The sequence below is a fragment of the Pleurodeles waltl genome, chromosome 5 (genome assembly GCF_031143425.1).
Source record: "Pleurodeles waltl isolate 20211129_DDA chromosome 5, aPleWal1.hap1.20221129, whole genome shotgun sequence".
NCBI classification, from domain to species: Eukaryota; Metazoa; Chordata; class Amphibia; order Caudata; family Salamandridae; genus Pleurodeles; species Pleurodeles waltl.
The window spans coordinates 1,828,880,376-1,828,901,151 of record NC_090444.1 but is presented as its reverse complement, the minus strand read 5'-3'; the positions used below and the strand labels follow the sequence as shown (position 1 = coordinate 1,828,901,151).

At 41.5% G+C, this 20,776-nt stretch overlaps 1 protein-coding gene across 1 annotated transcript in view; it reads right to left on the bottom strand.

Moving 5' to 3' along the window:
• The window catches only part of ZFAND3 (zinc finger AN1-type containing 3), a 451,339-nt gene that overhangs the window by 119,438 nt on the left and 311,125 nt on the right, over window positions 1-20,776 (bottom strand). Inside the window, exon 4 of the mRNA XM_069236323.1 lies at window positions 4,927-4,992. Coding sequence (XP_069092424.1) covers window positions 4,927-4,992 — 66 coding nt within the window. The remainder of the gene's footprint in view (window positions 1-4,926; window positions 4,993-20,776) is intronic.

Sequence of the window (20,776 nt, the reverse complement as noted above, 5' to 3'; positions counted from 1 at the left end):
TGTGGTCTTGGGTACAAAATGTCAGGGCGCACAGTAATAGCAAAACCAGCATCTGTAAAGAGGGCCCTGCATGCAAATACACACACAAAGTGCAGGTGACCTTGTGACAAGAAAATCAATAGACAACAATGTGTTAACTAACTGCACTGTGTTCAAGCAATTCATTTACTTACAAAATATCAGCTGGTGATTGGGGTGAAGTCTGGCCAACCACCAGAATGGACTACTCCATTAAGTCAATGACAGGTTCTTTATGTAGACAAGAGCACCGCCTGCCATTTATAATAATCCATGACTCGTCCCATAAGGGCATGAACAGTGCTATGTGTATTGTGTGGCCATAGTATAGGTTGCACCTAGAATGCACCCATGTTAGGAGTTAACTGATTATTCAGCTTCCTGTTCTATCAATGTGTGTACATTAGAACTACTCTAGCCTACACAGCAAGTGCAAAAACATTCAGCCACTCACCTCCAACATCACTATCATGTGGGCAACAGTAATATCATACTGAGGTACACAACAGCACAGCACAAGTCACTAGTACTATATCTAACAGAGAAGGATTGACACCAATACAGTGAAAGAGGTGATTGGAGAATTTCAAACACTTTACTGCTCAGTACCTTTTTAATTTAGACCCCCTACATGTCGTTATGGTTGCCCCGGTTAACCGAAGAATTCATTTGCTGTATAGGTCCCAACATTGATTACTCAGTGTTTGCAAACACAGTAACTATGAAACCCAATGCTCCTTCTAGGACTTATGGATTGGACTTTTCTGTTGTCGACATAAATATGGCTTCGGTCAGGTGCACACGAAGGAAGGATCAAATCTTACTACTGAGGCATTCTTAGCTAGAGGAGTACTACTTTAATGAAGCCTACACTGCCTTGTCCTAGAAGCTCTTCAAAGCCCTGTGAAATACTCTGCAAGGAAAGAAGGATGAAAATTCAAAAGCTGAAAATGAGAAGCCCGACAATCTTAGGATCTGATGGACCTTGAACCATGTATAGCAGCTATGCATTAGCGGTCTCTTCACAACCAATCATAACACAGAAGAGCACTTTATACACGTCTTAAATGGCTATTTTAATATGAAGGATTTAAGAAAAAAAAAGGTTAGGGACATTTAAATAAAAGCCAGGTCTTGGAAGATGTATTATTTTGAGCCTTCTTCCACTGTTCCCCTGCGCAGCAGCCTATATTTTATTTAATTAGGCCAAACCTCTAATTCTCAGTCTGAAAAGAGGAAACTGAACACCCTAGGGAAAAAGTGGACAGATTGAAAAATGTGGATTAAATCTCACAATGGAACCATATTTTCAATTGAAGAGAGTTCAGGCAAAACGCAAAGCAAATGCAAAATCTTTAAAGTTAAAAATATATATATATATATATGAAAGCTCAAACAGAAAAGACCTAAATACAAAAAGAGCAACTGCTTGTCGCCAATCAGGGGAAACTGCAAATATGTCCTTTAAAAAGATACCCAGGAGGGAATCCATTTGTACTTCACCCAGTGCTATTATGGGAGATTCTACAATTGATACACACCAAAATCCAAAGAATATGGTTTTCATGGTTTGTGTTGACATTTTTGGAAGGGTCTTGACTTCGTTACTCACATCTAACTGATGTAATGATTACCTCCTAACCAGCGACAGCCTTTAAGGTGAAAGCTTCTCAGTTGTCAGGAATAGTTCCTTCTTGAAGAGGCAGGTCACATAACACGCACACTAGTTAACCAGGGACGCCATTGTGTATTTTAAAGTATTTTGGCCTTGTAGGCCATTTAGAAGCCTTTTACTACCCAACACCCCCAATCACAGATTGTGTAAGTGTTCTCCTTAGGAAAAAAAAATACAGCACAGGCAAATGTCTGGTATAATTCTTCAATTTGCGCATATAGATTGACAACTTTTTCGATATTTTATTGCGGGCACATCTGAACTATGTAGTCTCACATGCAGTCGCTTAATATTTCCCTCAGATGATACTTCTCAGCTTTACAGTCTCAGTGTTCCTGCTCACCGGCTGTATGTGTTGATGTGAAGTTCTCTCTGTACGTCTGGTTCCTAATGAGACCAATGGAGTTTTACTGCATATCTGGTGCCCTACTTTCTTCTCGTAACTCCTTCATGATCATTCCTACTGTAACCATCTACCGTGGTTGTGCCTACAAGTAATCGACTGGGTATTCCCCCAGTTGCACTTTGTTTAGACCATCTTCCCCTCCTATTCTAGCCAGCTTCTTTTATCTTGCTCATTGGCTGAGACAGTCACTGCTTTCCTATTATCTTTTGCACCTTAATGTCCACCTAGTAGGTCTAGGATGCCGCATACAGGTTGCAGTGTGAAGGGGGGGGGGGGGAGGAGGAGGTTCTTTATTTGACCATTTAAAAAAAAATGTTTTGAGCTGTGTGTTGTCTTTCAGTAACTTCAAAGCACTGGCAAGGAAATAGAGCCCTAGAGTTATAAAAAGAATTTAAGCACCCAAAACAGGTGTTTGAGTATACATGACCAATATTCTTCATGACTTTGGTTCCATATTGATTTCACTTGAAGACGACGTTTTCTGAACTTTACGTGGTAGGGTTTTACTTATAGCGCTGGGAAGCCCTAGGGTAGCCATGCGCTCTACAAATTCTATAACATAGGTCAGATCTTTGCACTCCCAGAGAGCTCTCACCTTAATAAATCTTTTTGAATGACTGCTGGTTAATTTTGTGGGCGGATCGTGAGCAAATGTATCTGATGAAGATGCAGAGAGGTGTCAGTTTCTGCAGGCACGCTGGACTTTTCTCGCATTAAACTTTGTGGATGGAGCACAAGACCTTTAATTTAATCCTGGGAACCAATGGAAAGCTTTAACTGCTGATCCTGCTTGCAGCAGATCTTTGTAGCCTGTAAATGCTTTTTTTCATAGAAAAGAGAGGAGGATGTTACATTAGTATAGACAAGCTTGGATACGGGATCCTCTTGCTCACTTCTGAGTCCAGTGAGAAGATGGAGGGGAACATTTTGGAGGATGCAGAACTACTTTATCACACACTTTGCCACAGCATTGACTAGGGGCACAATTGTGAAATCTATGTCAAATGTCAAGAAATTACAAAATATCTTATTTTTGGACGTGTAGAGGAAAGTTTTCCATGGATTATATGCCAGGCAAACCGTACTGTGTTGGAAAAAGGTGCTCTAACCCTGGAAAATCTCATCTTGGCACCATCCATATCCAGGGATTTAGCTCCCCTTCATGCTGGGTAAAAAGCAGTCCAAGTTCACACTAGCACTGGTTGAGTCCTCTGGAATGTTTTCCAAATGGCAGCTGATTTGTGCTCTACCAAGTATGCCAAGGGGAGTAGATGCTCAGGCAAATCAATAAGCATGCCTAACAGGACACCTATGTTCCTCCAAAATGATGGCACCAATATGCCCCCTGGATCTTAAATCAGTACCTTAACCTCAGACGGGTTACCTAGTTTGTTACTAATCTTTCCTCTATCCCTTCTTTCAAGACCAAATTAAATATTTCATGCTTCTTGAGTTTAGCAATATGCAAGGGAGTTGAAGACTTGAAAAATAGGGTACAGTTCCATACATCCAGTTGGTCATGGTCAATATAGTTTCAGATCTAGTGCTCCTGCAGTCTTAGTACCTAGCTCGTTTTTCTTCAAAGGCAGATAAACTGTGCTGGCTACCTACCAGAACATCTTATTAAAACTATGAATGGACAACTGAGCCCTGGCATATGCCAGAGCTCTGCTTAAAAGACCTCAAGCTCACAGCTGTTAAGTACTGAAAAATAGACACTGTAGTAGAAAGTTAAGATACCCTGAAGTAAAGTCTCTCTAGAGATGAGCCTCATTCCCTTGGATATCAGTAAATCTACGACTACACAGGGCTTCTATCAGCAACTCTGCTCAAGTATACCATAGCGACCAGGTGAAGAGGCATGCTCTGTAGCTACCCAAATAGGAGCAAATGTAGCCCCATTAAAAAGAAAAATACCTACGCCTTTTGCCAGGTGTAAAACCCTGATGCAGATGTGATCACCAGGGACACTACATACTTTTGTGATGACTTTGGGTCTTTTACAATTAATAGTTATATCTTTTTTGGAAGATTTCCACTTCATCAGAAGGCAGTCATTGAAACCAATACTAAATGTGGTGGTCAATGGGACAGGCCATTTTCAGTGTTGAAGTAATAGATCGGAAAAACTAAATATTTGCCTGTATCCAAGACCTGGAGCTCAGATTAACTAGATCTAATGATACTTAAAAACGAAAGCAGCAAATCCTTTTGTATACAGCTAATGAACTGTTTCAAGTGGAGGATGATACACCACCCTGAATTGGGAGCGCACGGAGTAGACCAAACTGTACAATGTAGAGGACATCATATGCAAACAAAAGGTGGACACCGACATGGAGAGAACAATGCTATGATAAGACAAAAGGTTTCCAGAAGAGCCATGCAGTCAATAGAATCCCAAAATATTTGGGTATATGAGATAAACGAGCTGCTTATTTGGTGTTTCCATTGAATATATCCCTTCCCAACTGGCAGTTCTCAAGAATGCAGAGAATCAAAACGAAAATGCAATGACACCTTAGTAATATAGTGGCAGTGCATATCAAAAGGACTTAGTACATTTAGGAAAACTTAATTACAATGGATACTGCTGGGTAATTCCGGCAGTAAAAAGGAGGAGGTATGAAAGTGGGGTAAGCTACTCTCAAAGGACAAGGCTTAACCCTCATGAGGAACTTTTATCCTGCTTCATGCCTCTAGGTGTTCACAAACTGCATGCAGGATGTAAAAGCGTATCCTGTATCTTGAGTTGATTTAACAAATTTGTCAAGGTTACGCAGAACAGACAAAATAGGAAAACCATTTAAAACAAAGTCCAACTAACCTGAATCACAAGATCTTTTGGTTGGTGTGGTTAATGAAACATGAGCTGTGTCTGTGCATGGTCCACCTAAAAACAGAGACAAATATTAGGACAGTATCCAACAGCTGAGACATAAAATCATTTGTCAGACTAGTAGACAAACTACATTATCAGTGCAGCCTGTTCACAAATGTACTTTGGACTACATAACACTGAGCTCCTGTATGTCTCTTAAATGCATTCTTACCTTCGTGAATCAGTAGAAAAAAATGGGGATATAAAGGGGAGGACGAACTGTGCCCTCTTTTCCTAAAAAGACTTTGGAAGTTTCCAGGACCGATTCACAAAGACACATAGGAACACAAAGAGTATTCCGGTAGTACTATTACCCATATAATTGCTTTTGTGAATAATCCAGAGTATTTTCTAGGTAATTCTTTGGGGTACATTCAATAATGCTGGCCGCGGAGTCTCAATATGCACTACTACTGATTTTAGCTATGAACCATGTCAGATGCCTCTTCAAAACAATTAAGGCACTGATGGAATCAATAGCAGATGACATAAGGCAACCGATTATGAGTTCTATTTCTGCTTTGCTGGTCTGCTGAAAGTAAGGGTCACAAACTAGTTAGAAAGAAGAGAACCAGCGTAAAAGAAACTTACAGGTTCAAAAATATTATCTATCGAGCCTACAGTTTTGTACAGGATATAGGATTAAACTTTGAGGCTGCCCTGGATTTCAAGTAGGAACTTTAAAGTAGGTCGGGCACATGCCTGCAGTAATCTCAACTTCTTTAAGCAGAATCACAGTCACAAATAGTTGCTAATATGGGCATCACACAAGCAGGTACCCACTGGGTATAGGATTCCAAGTACACTTCCCAGATGAAGGATTATTACAGAATTATGATTAGCATCTTATTCCAATTCATACATGCTTGTTCTTAGGCAGTATTCTTGCCCCACCTGATGGAGCAACCAAACATGAGTCAGTTGTACTGGACTATATAAACAATGTTTGTAAAAAGTACAACAAAATGCCATGAAGCCATTCCACCTGATTTTGGCATCAACAAAATTTGCATTGGCAAAATCAAATGAGGCCTGCCAGCCATCCAAAAAACATAAAAATACCCTGAAATAAAGAAGATGTCAACAAACTCCAACTATCACTTATTCTTCCCTTCAATTTATAAACCAAAACCCAGCAATGCAAAATGTAAAGATGCCTTACTAGAGCTTACAGTGACCTAGACTCATGAAACACCCATAGCCATACATTCTTGGAGACAACATATCGTCTCATATGGGTTTGGCAAGAAGAATCTAATCACAACTATCAGAACCAACCATGAGGACTTAAACTTCCAACAAATTGTTTCCGGCCCAACTCACTCTGCTGGCCACACAGTCATATTCACCCCCTTTGGAACAGATCACAGTTACAGCCAATTTCCCTATACGCTGGAGTGACCACACCACTAACTCCTACATGAGTGACACCAAATCTCAACAACAAGTGCTCATGTAGACAATGAAAAAAACTAGACATGACTCCCACCTTAAAGTCACCCCAGCAAATGAGACCTCAAGGGAGGCACACCATTTTACAACTGGATCTCCACTACAGTGGACAAATGGATACCTGTACAGATCACATACAGGGTTAACGAAAAAAAGGCACCACATAGATTGATAACAGCAAAAGAATGAAAACAAAAAACTTAACATGCAACACAAATGGAGAAAATCAAGAGATAAAAGACAAGCATAATGTGTGTGTATAACGGAGACTACAAAAGAGCTGTCTGAACCAAGAAAGGAGAACACCAATTCATATTAGAAGCTGACTGCAATAAGATTCCTCCAAGTTTCATCAGAATTCCACAAACCAAGGTTGCAAAACACAAACACCACAATCGTAAGACTTCAGTGACAAAAATCTCCATGAATCTAAAAAAATTGAAAGATAGTACATTACCACTAAGGAGAGCACAGACTACTCCTTAGGAAAAATGTCTGAAAAAGCAGTATTTACCCAACTTTCAAAATTTATAGTAGAAAATGCCTTGATGTCAGGTCAACAATCCAGTTTCAGACCAGACAGAGGTTCAGAGTCAGCCACAATACCCATGTGGGATGACCTAAAACTCACATTGGACAAGAATAGAGTGGTCGCCCCATTAGTTATGTATTTATGGGTGGCATTTGACACTGCCCACCACCACACACTACTACAAGGATGCCACAATCTCAGAGTACATGAAATGCTCTACAATTATTTGCTCCTTCTCCAGAGACAAAGTGTGATTTACCTGCTACCTTTAACATCTGCTCCTGACATCCAACACTGTGGTATCCCTCATGGATCTATCACATTCAACATCTACCCAACCCTTTTGCCGAACCTAATTAAATCATGCAACCTTACTGTTACCCCTTTACAGATGATACACAAAATAATGTAAATATGGATGGCACGTAAAATCTCTGTAGCTCAAAACTTGATGACAGTGCCATAAACACACAGAAGAGTAACCACCCAAAGCTCAATAGTGTAATAACAGAGATCATGATTTGCGATCAATGGCAAGAATACCAGCCTACTGCATAAGGCCCAAGGAACTTGAGGCCTTCCAACAATATTAAGGAAAGTCAGAAACCTAGACCTAACCATGGTTTTAGTCCTCTCCTTGATGTTGCATGTCAACATCATTAAAATGTGCATTCTAAGCAATAAACATACTGTCAGACCTTCCTATACCTTGGTTACTAACACATACTATAGAATATCCTCACATTTGCAACCTCCAAGTTTGACTATGTGAAAAGACTATGTCCTGGAGCACAAAAATTCATTAGATACAAACACAACTGATCAAAAATACTGTCACCCAAGAGAAGAAGACTCCTTTCCCACAATCATTTCACCAGGCTACCTAAAGCTAAACAGGGCAATGTTCAAGGCACTATGCATTTCCCACAAAGGCTCCCAAACACACTGTACCTATCAATGCAAACGAAACAGGACGCTGTGCTCTATGCTTGCACCATGAATCATCATATCACCTTACCATAAGAAATTCATAGGATGTACTTCTTTCTCAGTACAAGACCTGAGCTCTGAAACTCACTACCAGACATATTCTAAGCATTCAGGCGCATATACACTTCAGAAGACAGTTGAAAATATGACCATTTCCAAGATAACTACATCATCCAACAATTCTGGGATAAAACCTGGAAAGATAATCGCACCTGTAATTATAAACTACTGTTTACAACCTTCCTATGGAACAAAATCTACCAGCACACTACTTTCTATAACCAGCTATATTAGGAAGGACTGCACCATGGTCAGCCTGAGTATTATTATATAGTAAAGTCAATTAATATGCAACCTTCCTGGGCCATGTTAATACTGATGCCATACCATTTCGGGGTTGGCAGCCAAGTGTAGGTTACTCCTCACATAAGATATCTGCTACAGGTCTTGTCCATCACCTAGTAATGTACCAGTCAATAAACCAGCCTTCAACAATTTAACAGGTATGCAAAAACTGAAAAGATATGTCACATACTGCTAGCCAATCGGAGGACTCCCATCTAGTCCACTACTGCAGGTCCCAACCATCTATACGCAATGACTGTTTGCTTACATCTGACAATGACATTCAGATTGGGTTGAGAGAAACAAAGCAAATGCCAGCGGATCTCTCCGCCACTTCTCGATCCATCCTTGCCTGCCAGAATAACACTTTTGAACAAAATGTCAGGTTGGACTCCCCATTGCAGTAACAGGCAAAGCAGACTAGTTTCAAGAACTACCATAAAGGGACCTGCAGAGCTGTTCAAAGCTGAAAACTTCCTGAAAACCATAAACTGCTTATGTACCTCTCACAACTTCATCGAGCACACTGCTCAGTACTGTGACCCCAGAAAAATTAACTGCACCTTGGTGGTCTTCAAAACAACATCCCTCCAACCACACACCATACACTGCGTAGATTTCTGACCATGTAGGCAAGCACTTCTGTGTCCTATGTAGGGGTAGTAAGAGATATATAAATGCTGCTACAGAATACAATAGGATCGTTTATAGAAGTGTGTTGCTTTCACAAAATTAGCCACTTATTTGGATGAATTTAATGATGTCTTAGTGTCATACCTTAAATACTTAAAGGTAATCTGTTGGCAATATGTAACAGTTTGTTGGATGATCTTTTTCAAGGTGATATAACAATACACACATTCTTAATTTTTTTTTTGTAGCTGTGTGTTTTATTTTACGTTTTATTTAACCTTTGAAAAAATTACAAGGGAAATCGTGATATAACTACTAAAACTTGCAGGCTAATCACTTCCAAAAATTAGATCAAACACATGAAGTCATAGATTCAATTACCACCTAATACATCTGCCGCTTTATACCTGTGAAGCCTACTGATCTTTATCCTGACAACAAGGCCATCACAACAGCCCCTCCATTCCCACTGCATCTTGATAAAACCAATCAGTCTCAAGTCCTAGCCAATTTATATTCAGCTCAAGGTGCTCAACATACAGTTCTCTCCAGGGTTAGGTTAACAGTCATATAGGAATGTATTGCCATTAGTATGGCCTTGCATGAGAAATATCTAACCTGGTTCCTGATCCAAATTATGGGGGGCTGGGAGGAATCCTCTCAATATTCTTGCTAAATAGACCCATTTCCTCAAATCTTTCAACCAATGAACCACACATGGGTGCGACCTACACCTCTGTGTCATAACTATTTAACATGTAGCTAGGACCAATTGTAAAGCCGGATATAGTTTTTCAGGTTAAGGTCTTGTTTTCCAAAGTAAAAACTCCAAGAGAAATAATTTGGAGATCTATACAATGTCAGCCAAGTGGTGAATCACTGTATTCAGGAAAGAAACACAAAGAAATTGCACAATCTCACCATAACGATTTGGAACAGCTAACAAACCAAAATCGAACAAAGACATTGGTCCTCTCCTACCACAAAATATCTAAAGGATCAGTCAGTTGCAATCCTATGATCACTACAGTGTTCGCACTATGCTAGAGTGAATAATCAATCCCAGTCACAAATTTGAGTCTTGCACAACATGTATATGTATTGAAATAAAGTAAACATTTTTATTTTGCTAAGAGCCAGCATAGAATTTGCTCAATGTATTACTGAGTTCAGGGACGTAATGGCTAAAAAGGCACTGATATTCTGATCTACAACCAACCTTAGGTTCTTGCATTGGTAGGTGCACATACGTAGAAGAGTTGTCATTGATCTCTAAGGTTTATTCAGTCTGACCTGATTAGAGCTAATAAGGGTCTTCATTTGCATTGGACTGATGTTGTCACTGATGTTAGAATGGAACTGTTTGACAACAGTGAGATGGCTGGTCTGAAGGATAGCTTAATGTGATTCCAAGATCTAGGTAGTCACGTTCATAGTTAAGTTTGGCAGATTATGGTGGGAGGCTGCTACAGTTTTGATGTGCCTCTTTCCCCTGCGTTTTGGTTTTGTGATACATGTAAGAGAAGCCTTTAAGGGTTGGTTGCAGCCAGCGGATGGATGATAACTGGATAGGTGAGGTTGAATTAAAGAATGGGGAAGAGAAGCAGTGAAGAGCAGTTTGATGGAGTTATTTTTTAATTTTGTAAGCAGAGATTAAATTGAAAGGTCGATGTGATTTTTTTTTAATTGTCACTTGAAACCTGTAATGTAAATTTGCAATTATTAAACAAGGTAAGGTGAGCTTTGGCTCGGACGCTGTATGACCGGGTGAATGCTATCTTCAACCCACATGAGCATCTTGAGTTGTAGAAGAGGAGATCTGTTATTTGTTTCTCTTAGCCAGAAAACATTATTACTGATATGTAATGAGGGTTACAGGAAAAACTTCAAAGGTCTAGTCCAAAGTTTAAGATGTACTTCTTGATTAAATTATTTTTGTGGGAATAAAGGACTGATTACTGAAGATGAGCGGAGGAAAGTAAGTTGCAAGTCTCGGCATGGTGGAAAAAAAAAAAAAGAGAAATAAGAAGCAGGAACAAATTGAGGCAGGTAAGTTTTAATTGAAACTAATAGTTTAAGGCACCAAGAAGGTGTAAATTTAGCTTAGCTATGATGCTCAGATAACATTATCAGGTTTGCCTGAATTGGCAGAAGCTTTACCAGTTTTGCTTAACTTAGCTGTCTGACAAACTTTAATTAAGCCTTCTTATGTAAGGTGAAGCTAGTCAAATTTAGAAGTTAAAATAAATTGTCACTTCAGGATAGGGATCAGAGAGTGTAGCCATAAATAGTTACAGTAATATGGGGGCGAACCATGAGGATGCTGTTGCTGTAGCAGAATGGTCCTAAATCAACAGGTAGGATACTGGTGCTGAGGAGTTGCAGGATGAACCTAGCTAAGGTGACTTTGGAGATGTCCTGGTAATTTGTTCTCCTGGACAGAGGGGCTCATGGATGAGAAGTGTCCATCTAGTTAGGCATCATTTCAGATATGGCATTAACATCAATAAACATTAGATATCTTTTGTTGATGTTTTAGTCCTGTTTGTGCTGTGTTTCAAAGTCAAGAGTTGCATCATACGGAATGGCATGTGCAAGAAGTGTTTTGACTCAATGTGACTGCTGAGATACATGCTTGACCAGAGGGGGGTGCACACAACTGGATGGAATGTTTCGGCAGTCAGAATGCTAAGCGGGATTCTCTAGTGAGAAGGAGCAGCAATGAACATAAAAGCACACGATTTTAGAGATTTAGATACAGGGTTTACATATCTTCTATGGAAGGATTCTAAATATTAGGTCTCAACTGCAACCAATGGTATTACATAATTGTAAATTAAGAAGGTCAAGGTTCATGATTACCAAACTATAGGATTTCCTTGAATGCCTGAAAAATCTTTTGTACCAGAATGCTTTCAGGTCAGACAGACTGAAAAGGTAGAACCTGTGACTGCTCAGCACAGCCACAAAGGATTGATAGCTTCTGCAGAGCACCCTGCTGTTAAACAATTTAACCATCATGTTATACCACGCATGGCACAACTCATTACAAAAAAAAAAAAAACTAATTAAAGCAGTGAACACAAACATTTTCTGGAAAGCACAACAAATCTGAGGAGTAGTCTTGGAAAGCAGGACCTGCCACAGACTTTCAGGAATCAAATGTATTTGCAACTTTGTTTCATTCATATAGATATCCCCCCTCGACCCTCCAACCTCTGCTGCCCCCTTCCTCCATAAGTAAACTTCTGCGTAAACCAGTGCAACTTTTAAGGATGTTGGATCAGGATTTACTCCTGCTTCTGAGAGGAATGCCTGAGGACAGAATGTGTCTGCCAAAAAATTGTGAATAAACACAAACATGCAAGTTTGTTTCTGACTAGGATCTTTCTCAGTTTTTATCAGGAATTCCTAGGACGATCAAAATTAGCAGGGTGGAACAGGTGAGCCTCTGATATGAAGCATTTCTCTATGAGGGTGATTTTGCTAATTGGTTAACAACACCTGGGAGAAGAAGTAGAAAAACCTGCATGGTAGGATACCTTAAAGTGAGGGACCGCCCCCTGGCTGAACCTCCCATTCACGGATGACAACCCTCCCACAAGTCCCACTGACAAAGTCTCATGAAGGTGATGTTGTGGGGTACTGGGAGGGGATCGAAGGGAAGCCCCCTCCTGTGACACTGGGCGACAGTAACAATAACAGAGATAGTGGTGAGAAGTCTCTGCTATTGAATGTCTCTGGTGTACAGAGAGTCCTTGAATGTAAGACTAGGCCCTTTTAGTTGCCTTCTCTAGCATCACAGATGAAACAAGCATTGGCAAGGCTAACAGGTTTCGTCTATGTGAATTCTATTAACTTTGTCAATTTTTTTTTTAACTTATTGCAGAGCAGTTGAGCTGGTGTGCAATATAACTTACATTTTAAAAATGCACTATGACACTGACAGGGATAAAGCCAGTAGATTTTGCATTGGTGAAACTTATTGGCTTTTCCAATGCTCGTTTATTCAGGCATCCCCCAGACGTCTACTAAAATCACCTGGCCACTGGAGTCAACAGTGATGCGATCCTCAGCCACCTCTGCATGTTTACTCTGCCCTGGCAGGACTCATACACCAGGTGATCTTCGACCTACTCTAACTGTCCTAATCTCCCCCTGCCTAACGGAGCCTGTCTCGGCCTTTTGTTTCCAGGAACAGAAAGCAACACCTGAACCCAGAAAATGTCCCTGGCCCCTCTTCTGTACTTTGTTGTCCTTGTCTTCAGCTCAGTATCTAGTATGCTGAAGAGGCTGCTAGCGTTATGCTTAGCACCTTGCAAATCACCCCAAAAAAAGCAATAAAATAACGTGACTGTTTTTGAAGTTCTTGTTTCTGCAGGTGTAATTATGATCGAGAAGCTCAAGAAGGAAGCACAGATTAAAACCAGGCACCAATCAGAGCGGTGGAAAGGCAGGCTGTTTCTGATAGGGCCATGTGGTTAGACTGTGATCTTTTGAGCCACCAATTCTGAGACCAAATCCCTGCTTCTTACCTTAAATCATGTGATCCTGGGATAACCACTCAAGGTTTTCGATTTGAGTGGACTGGAAATAGTGTCTGTAGCAGTATGTGTTTGTCCCCTAACCCCATTTTTCTGAGGTTTGTAGTAAAAATAAGAGACATTTTGTTTTCTTGCAGCAGGGCCCCTGGCAGCCTTGCTACTGTGCTGATCATTCAGTCGTACATACATAGCACTGAGCATTTCCATGTATTTTTTGAACTCTTCAAGTATGCCCCCACGCCCCCCCTCTCATGCTACAGAGGCCGGCGGCACTAAGGGCAGGCCAGCCGGCAGTCACTGTGACCGAAGTGAGATAAACCTAACTGCGATGCACCAGCAGTATCTCAGATACAACGAGACAAAAATACACACAATCTGCTCTCAGCTGACATAGACACTAAGAGATTGTCTCCATTCCACACTCCAGCCATTGAGGTGAGGGCGAAACACAGCCTAATAAGATGAATGCTTTATTCATCCATTTTAACTAATGTTAATGAATAGACACAAACATGTCTTATCACATAATGTATGTAGAGTGACTCAGAGTGCCAGTGGTGTGATAAAACAGACTGTGCCGTCTCTGCAGTGTTAGATCACACTGAGTACCACTGTGCACCCACCACAGTATAAAAAGCACCCTCTCCTCAGTGCCAGTGGCTGAAGGTGATCAGCAACGCCACTCATTTCTGGGGATGGTGACTTCATTTTCATCAAAGTATTTTGACCCAGACTAAGATTTTTTTTTGGGGGGGGGGGGGGGGGGGGGGGTGGGGGGGGGGGGGGGGAGGGGAGAGAAAGTGAAAGAGGGAGGAAGACAAAGATAAAAAAAACAATGAAAATCATCCCATTTAGGCGGAGGAGCATGTGTCCACCTCGCTGATATGAGTAAGGTCGTGAAGAGCAAATTCTAGAAAGACTGCTGCGGTGCTCTCGAGCAGCAGTGGTGTTTGACGCAGTGCTCCCTGTGGACCGACTAAAGTGTGCACGAGAGCCGCCGCCACGTCGAAGGAATCTGCTGCTCCAAGAAAGGACAACCGCAGGAAGGAATCGCAGGCTGTGGAGCGTTGTTGCAGCCCCGATCCCACTGTCATGAAGGCAGGATTAAAGAGGAAATGTCCCAACTGTTATGAATATTGGGGGGTGAGGGGGTGATTGAAGCAGTGTAAAGACAGAGCATGTCCTCATATAGAGTGCGGACATTCAATGGATTAAATGTTTTTTCACCTCAGAAGAGCAACAGTAGTGGAAGGACACTGGTTGCCAGCCAGTCTTTGCCAACTGGAAAGGGTACTTTGTCCAAACTCCAAGGAACAGACAAAGCTGAGGAACGAAGAGTGGAAGTGCAGCCAGGTGACGTCAGATGACACCAGCTAACCAATTAGAAGCAAGAAAAGGAGACTGACAGGGGGATCCTACCAATGGTAAGTAACGGGAAGATTTTAGACGGGCTAAAAGCTAATAAGATTTCTTTTTCTAACGCAAAAGATTTTGCCACAGCGTAAGCGCTGTGCAGGCGAAAACTAAAAATGTCTAAATGGCCAACGGTAGCAGTTATACTCCATCACTGTTCTCTATAACCATGAGCACCGACGTACCCTTATTTCCAAAAGTGGCACCTAAACAGCAGGGAAAGGTAATTCCGGGCAAGTAAACAAGAATCCTAACAGCGAAACACTATGCACTGGCAGATGCCAGACCTCTGAAAGTTTACAATACAAATTCAGATTCAGAGAAGAGACATTCATATATAAACGAAAACCAACAAGAAGTGTTTTGCGCATGCCATCTGCTACAGTTCTCCTCCACACTTTTCATATGCTTATCTCCTGCTCCTCTCCAGCTTCTGAGCTCAAACTGCAAACCAGTCCGCACATTAATGGGTAACCCAGAAAACCCAAGTATTAGATCATTTCCATACTGTCCCAACAATCCCGACCACTATTTCAGAATTAATTGGATGTACAATTGGTAAATTTAATCTCTCCTAGACTGGGCTGTTTAGTTTAGAATAGGAATTATTAACCAGACTTTTCAGTGCCTCATAAATCTTCAGTCTGGGTGGGAGCGGTATCTATGTAGATTTCCGCTTCAAATGAAAGGCTTTTTTTCTTTTTCTGCACATCTCGAGTTTAGCCTTGGAAAGGCTCTCATGAGATCTTGTTAGGCTAACATCTTGCACTCTATATGCATTTGCTAAACCGAGGGAAAGGAAAACTGACGTTGAAGTAAAAATGCCAGCCAAGTGCTAAAAACGGTGTTTTTAAAATGCTTGTTAGTTTAAATGCATGATTTAGAATTTCAAATGAGATACACATAAATTTTAAAAATAATGTCATAAGAAGCAACTACAAAACATTGCTGCCTTTGCCGTTTAATTCCGAAAATTCTCCCAGCACCAGGAGACATTGTAATCTATGAGAAGAACTAATGCATTTGTAACGTACCGTGCTGTAGACTGGGTCCTGTTGGAAAATGTACTTTAAAGCACTGGTTCTTCGGGAGCCAGACTTCCACCCGGAACAGATGGTCTCTTGCACTATTAACGCTCAGAGCAGAGGCGATGTGGCCCTACAACTGCTTGAGGCGTAAGAGTCGGGTTGGAAGGAAGGTGTCACTAGGTGATGGACGTACAACTTCCAGTGCTGCCGCCACGGTGTATGTCCAGTATGTACCATGAATTCAAATCTTCGTTTGGGATCACATTACAGAGTGGAGGTGATCTAGCCAAAGAGGGAAGTGCTAAGGTTTAGATTTGAAAACCAAACAAAGGCCATATCTGGGAGGGAACTATTCTGGGTCCAAAACTATCTCCAGGGTTAGTGGCCATAGCCTCGAGCTGGTCCACAGTGCTGAAGGGGGTCAAGGTATTTCAGGAAAAGCCAATTCCGGTGAACAGACAAAGCTGTTACTTCTGCAGACAAATCCAGGGAAGCGGTTGAAACCAGACATTTTGCTGTGGACTCAAACTGGACTTATGCGAAGTTTGCTGCAACTATGAGCACCGGGGTCTAAAGAGCCAGTTCTGGAGATCTGAAGGCGTTTTTATCAAGGTTCCCTTCATCAAGAAGTTTTCATAGTACTGCTGCAAGTGAACATTTTCTTTAAGAGAGTGGTTCCCAACCTGTGGTCCGGGGACCCCTGGGGGGTCCGTGAAGCCTCCTGAGGGTGTCCGCGGCTGCTTAGAAAATAAAATATTAACAAATTAGGTCCCCAGCTTTCAATATTGACTCAGTAGGGGGTCCCTGGGCTCCAGTAATGATACAGTGGGGGGGTCCACAGAAGCCAAATGGTTGGGAACCACTGCCTTAAGACAGTTTTGCATCTGAGGAAACTGCAGGGAGATCATTGCTTCTTTTCAGTCCCAAAACTAAATTAACTGATAACTCAAAAACCTTCTGACAGAATGCATAAAGCTGATTTTACCAATAAATCACCTCACTTCATTCAATATACCTTTGATTCTTACATCAACTTTAATTAACATGGCATTTTACTTAAACCCTTGTCTTTGTAACCACCTTGATTGAATCTTTGAGGTTGTTTATTTCCTGTATGGGTTGTTGCATTGGCTAGGTACTGCACGTGTTCCTCCCCCCTGTATATTCTCGGAGAAAGCCTAGCTGCCTGTACTCCGCTAGCAAGGGCGCAATGCTGGCTACTCACAGTGCAACCTCCAGGAGGGAGAATCTTTCTGCCTTGTCTGGGACAATCAACCTCACATCAAGACTGTGGACCTTCTCTCCCTCATATCAACAACCCAGCTGCCTGCAGAATCTATATGGGGAGATTTTGAATATAAGTTAAGAAAATATTTACTCGTCTATGATAATTTCCTGCGACTCGAGTCACTTGCCGAGCATTCCGCTAGCATCTAGTAGTTGGACTTGGAAAGTTATCTACCCATAACGAAACGTTTCTTGGTGATGGCCTTAGGCAGTCAGTAGGATTCATGATGGGACATCAAAAGGAATCCTGCTTGTTGCCATGCACTAGCAAGTCGCTAAGGAACTCTTGTCCTCAGTACACAAGCAGAGATCATTAAAGGATCATCTTCTGCAAGCCTCTTGGCAGACAAAGGCAGTCTGAGTTTACTTCGTATGGACTGCCTGTGCTTGGAAGCATGTTCGTTTGCTTCATGAATGTCTGACGTTGGGCAGCAGACAGTGACTACTGGTTCTAGTTCCCTGGCATCTGGATTCCCTGCCTTGACAGGTTTTCCCTTCTTTGTCCAGGAGATGCTTTGTGGTTTTATCGCTATATTTTGTTTAAGTTTCCGCAGCTTTGGTAGTTTCGCAGCCACAAGAGCACCTCCAGATTATGCCTTTTGAGTTTAGCACAATTGATGTCTAGGACAAGTGCTCCACATCCTCAGCACCTATTGTGAAGGGGCCGAGAATGAGAAGCTTACTTCCAAGAACCTATGTTGCGGGAACCTCCCGATACTTTTACAGGAGACTTCAGCCAGCGTCCACTATTCCAGGTGGCAGAAAAATACATTTCACGACCATGGCAGATTGAAATCAGCACGACCCAAGGCACTCAACTCAATAAGGTGCACCAGGAATCCTCCTGTAATTAATGGCGAAGGATGTGATGGTGCTGAGGGAGAATCGGAGGACATATGTCAGCTCGCTGTTATTACCACGATGCTAGTGGCAGCACCATTTCAAAGGGAAAGCTTTTGCCTTTCCAGCAGAGACTGCCCTCACTACACCTTCTAAAGAAGATCTTTTTATGGATCACAGTAAAACAGCAGTGACCTGCAAAAGACGGACTCGCACCAAACTCCTCTACAACCCTCACAGCTACACCAGAAGGAGTTTCTCTCCTCTCACACTTCCAAAGTCACCGGTGAAATCATGCGCGGCGATCCCTGGCAGACCCTCACTGACAGCCACAGAGAGTGCAGGTGGTCTAAGAAGAATGCAAATGATGGCAATACCTGGCAAGTAACAAGACATGTATAGTTGCAGGTACTACCATTGGGTATACCTTTGCATATGCTGACAATAAGCATTTAATGACAGGCATTTTGTGCTTACCCGGGGCAATGTGCAACATGGAAAGACGCATGCCAACGTCTAAAAAGAGGTAGTCATTTTCAGGAGCCAACATGAATCTGCCGTGGTAACGTGCTTTACTATGACAAAGGGGCCTAGCAAGGCCTGATCATGTCTCCCTGTAGAATGGCATGGGAATGACTAATACTGAAACAGCACAAATTGGAACAAAACAACATGCAAACTGATAGGCTAACATGCTAAGCAGCCCTTGTGCTTTACTTTAGAAGCACTGGTGCCAATCCAAGCTGGTTGCATGGCAGACTGATGTGATAAGAATCACATAGGCGGCAGCCTTTAATATCACCCGGATATTGACAGCAAATTGATTTTCTGTTACTACTTGACAGTGTATTGGAAATATCCTGGCCTATACCTGCAATATAAAACTCTGTTAGAAACAAGGAGGCAGTCTCTTGGCTAATGGGACAGGATTTGGGGTTAGGTGCTTTTAAGAGCGGGTCACTGCCTTATTCATTCTCAGGGGCTCATTTTTGCAATGGGATCATAAATGATTTGCTGCTGCTGAGAAATAACAGAGCTTGAACTATGGCATTCACGGTCAGAACACCTTGTAAAACATATTGCTTTTTGGTAACATTGTAAAATCTATTGCTTGGGTTATGAAGGCATGAATTTCGTTTTAAAAATTCTCAGCTGCAGTGGGCGGCAGCAATGGGGGTGGCAACACCCAATGTTTAAACTCATCACTCCCAGCGACAGTGTTTTTGTCATATCAGAGTATGCGTGCGGTTCAGGCTGCTGTGTAGGAACTTCTGCCTTATCTTCCCCATGGACCCAAGGATAGCACACCAAGAGCTGCTTTGAATGGGTGGCTTCAGTTGTGTGGTGGTATACAGGTCTGACACTTCCAATCAGAGGGCCACACCTACAATGAATGAAGTCTAAGGCCCATCATTCATTCTATGCAAGTGTATAGGCTAGGTGAGGAGCTCGGTACAGCGAAAGGGGTAGACTAGAGGTTCACTTATTTCTCCTCTGTGCACAGACATTTATCTAGTATACATATGGCTTTCATGCCTTATAATATGATTTCCTCTGTGAATGTAGAAATATCACATCTGACCAGAGCCCACTGCTAATACCTCTAGGGTCAGGGTGACAAAATAATGCCGGATGATAGATTTTTCACTAGAACTTGCTTACGGAGCAAGCATATTGTCAATGCAAAGCACAGACTAATCAAATGTGGATACTAACCTTAACATAGGACCTATGTATACTTTATGGGATACACTAAAGCCATACATCGGTGGCCAGCCTAAGATGGGGCTAGAAGGGAGAGTGAAAGAATGGTAGAACTACAACATGCTATAGCCTTTAGATATCCCTGACAATATGCAAAATAAATATACCCGCAAATGATTCAAAATTGGCAGATAATTTAGGAAAAAGGCAGCGGTTACATATTTACTTCAGAGTCAAGAGATTGAATATTGTGAATCTCTCCGCTGCCTTTTAGCTTACAATTTTAAAGAAAACTGAATTCCCCTGCAGTAGCTTGTACTAAGGATGATTTAGGACAAATACATGAGTTGCAATTCTGAAAATTCTACCAGAACTTATATACTGAAGATAGTGGCTTGGACTTTATAGGAACAACCATATACATAAAGCATTTCTACCCCAAATAGATGAGAATAAAGACTTTCTAGAGAAGGAACTTACAATGGAAGAATTTTAAGTTACTAAATTAACTTGCCCTTTGGGAAAGGCACAGGAGAAGATTATATCCCAACAGAATTTTGCAAGACTTTCATCTATTCTGGCATCATTAATGGTGAACATTGCTAGTAGGTAGATAGAGATCAAGGTATACAACCTCTTGGAATCTAATCAACATTGGCTTTTAGGTAACCTGATAATATGGACTGATTCCAGCTTTCGTAGTAGTTACTCTGCCTCCACCTCTTGAATGCCTTTCAATCGTCTATCCCAGAGTAGCGCACCAATTTATGATTGGAGCTATGCACCAACGCAAAGTAATGAACAGCTGAATAGGTTTAAGATTATGTTTTATAATCATGAAGTCTTTCAAAATACACTTAACTTGGACGATTGTACTCCCCGCATAGCATTTTCTATACTGGCATTAAAGAACATATTATGAAGTCAGAATTGCATGAGGTATTTCAAATGTGTTGTCTGGCCCCAAACTGCACTGGATAAAGCCTTTGTACACTATCTGTGCATGCCTAACATGTGGAGGATCTATA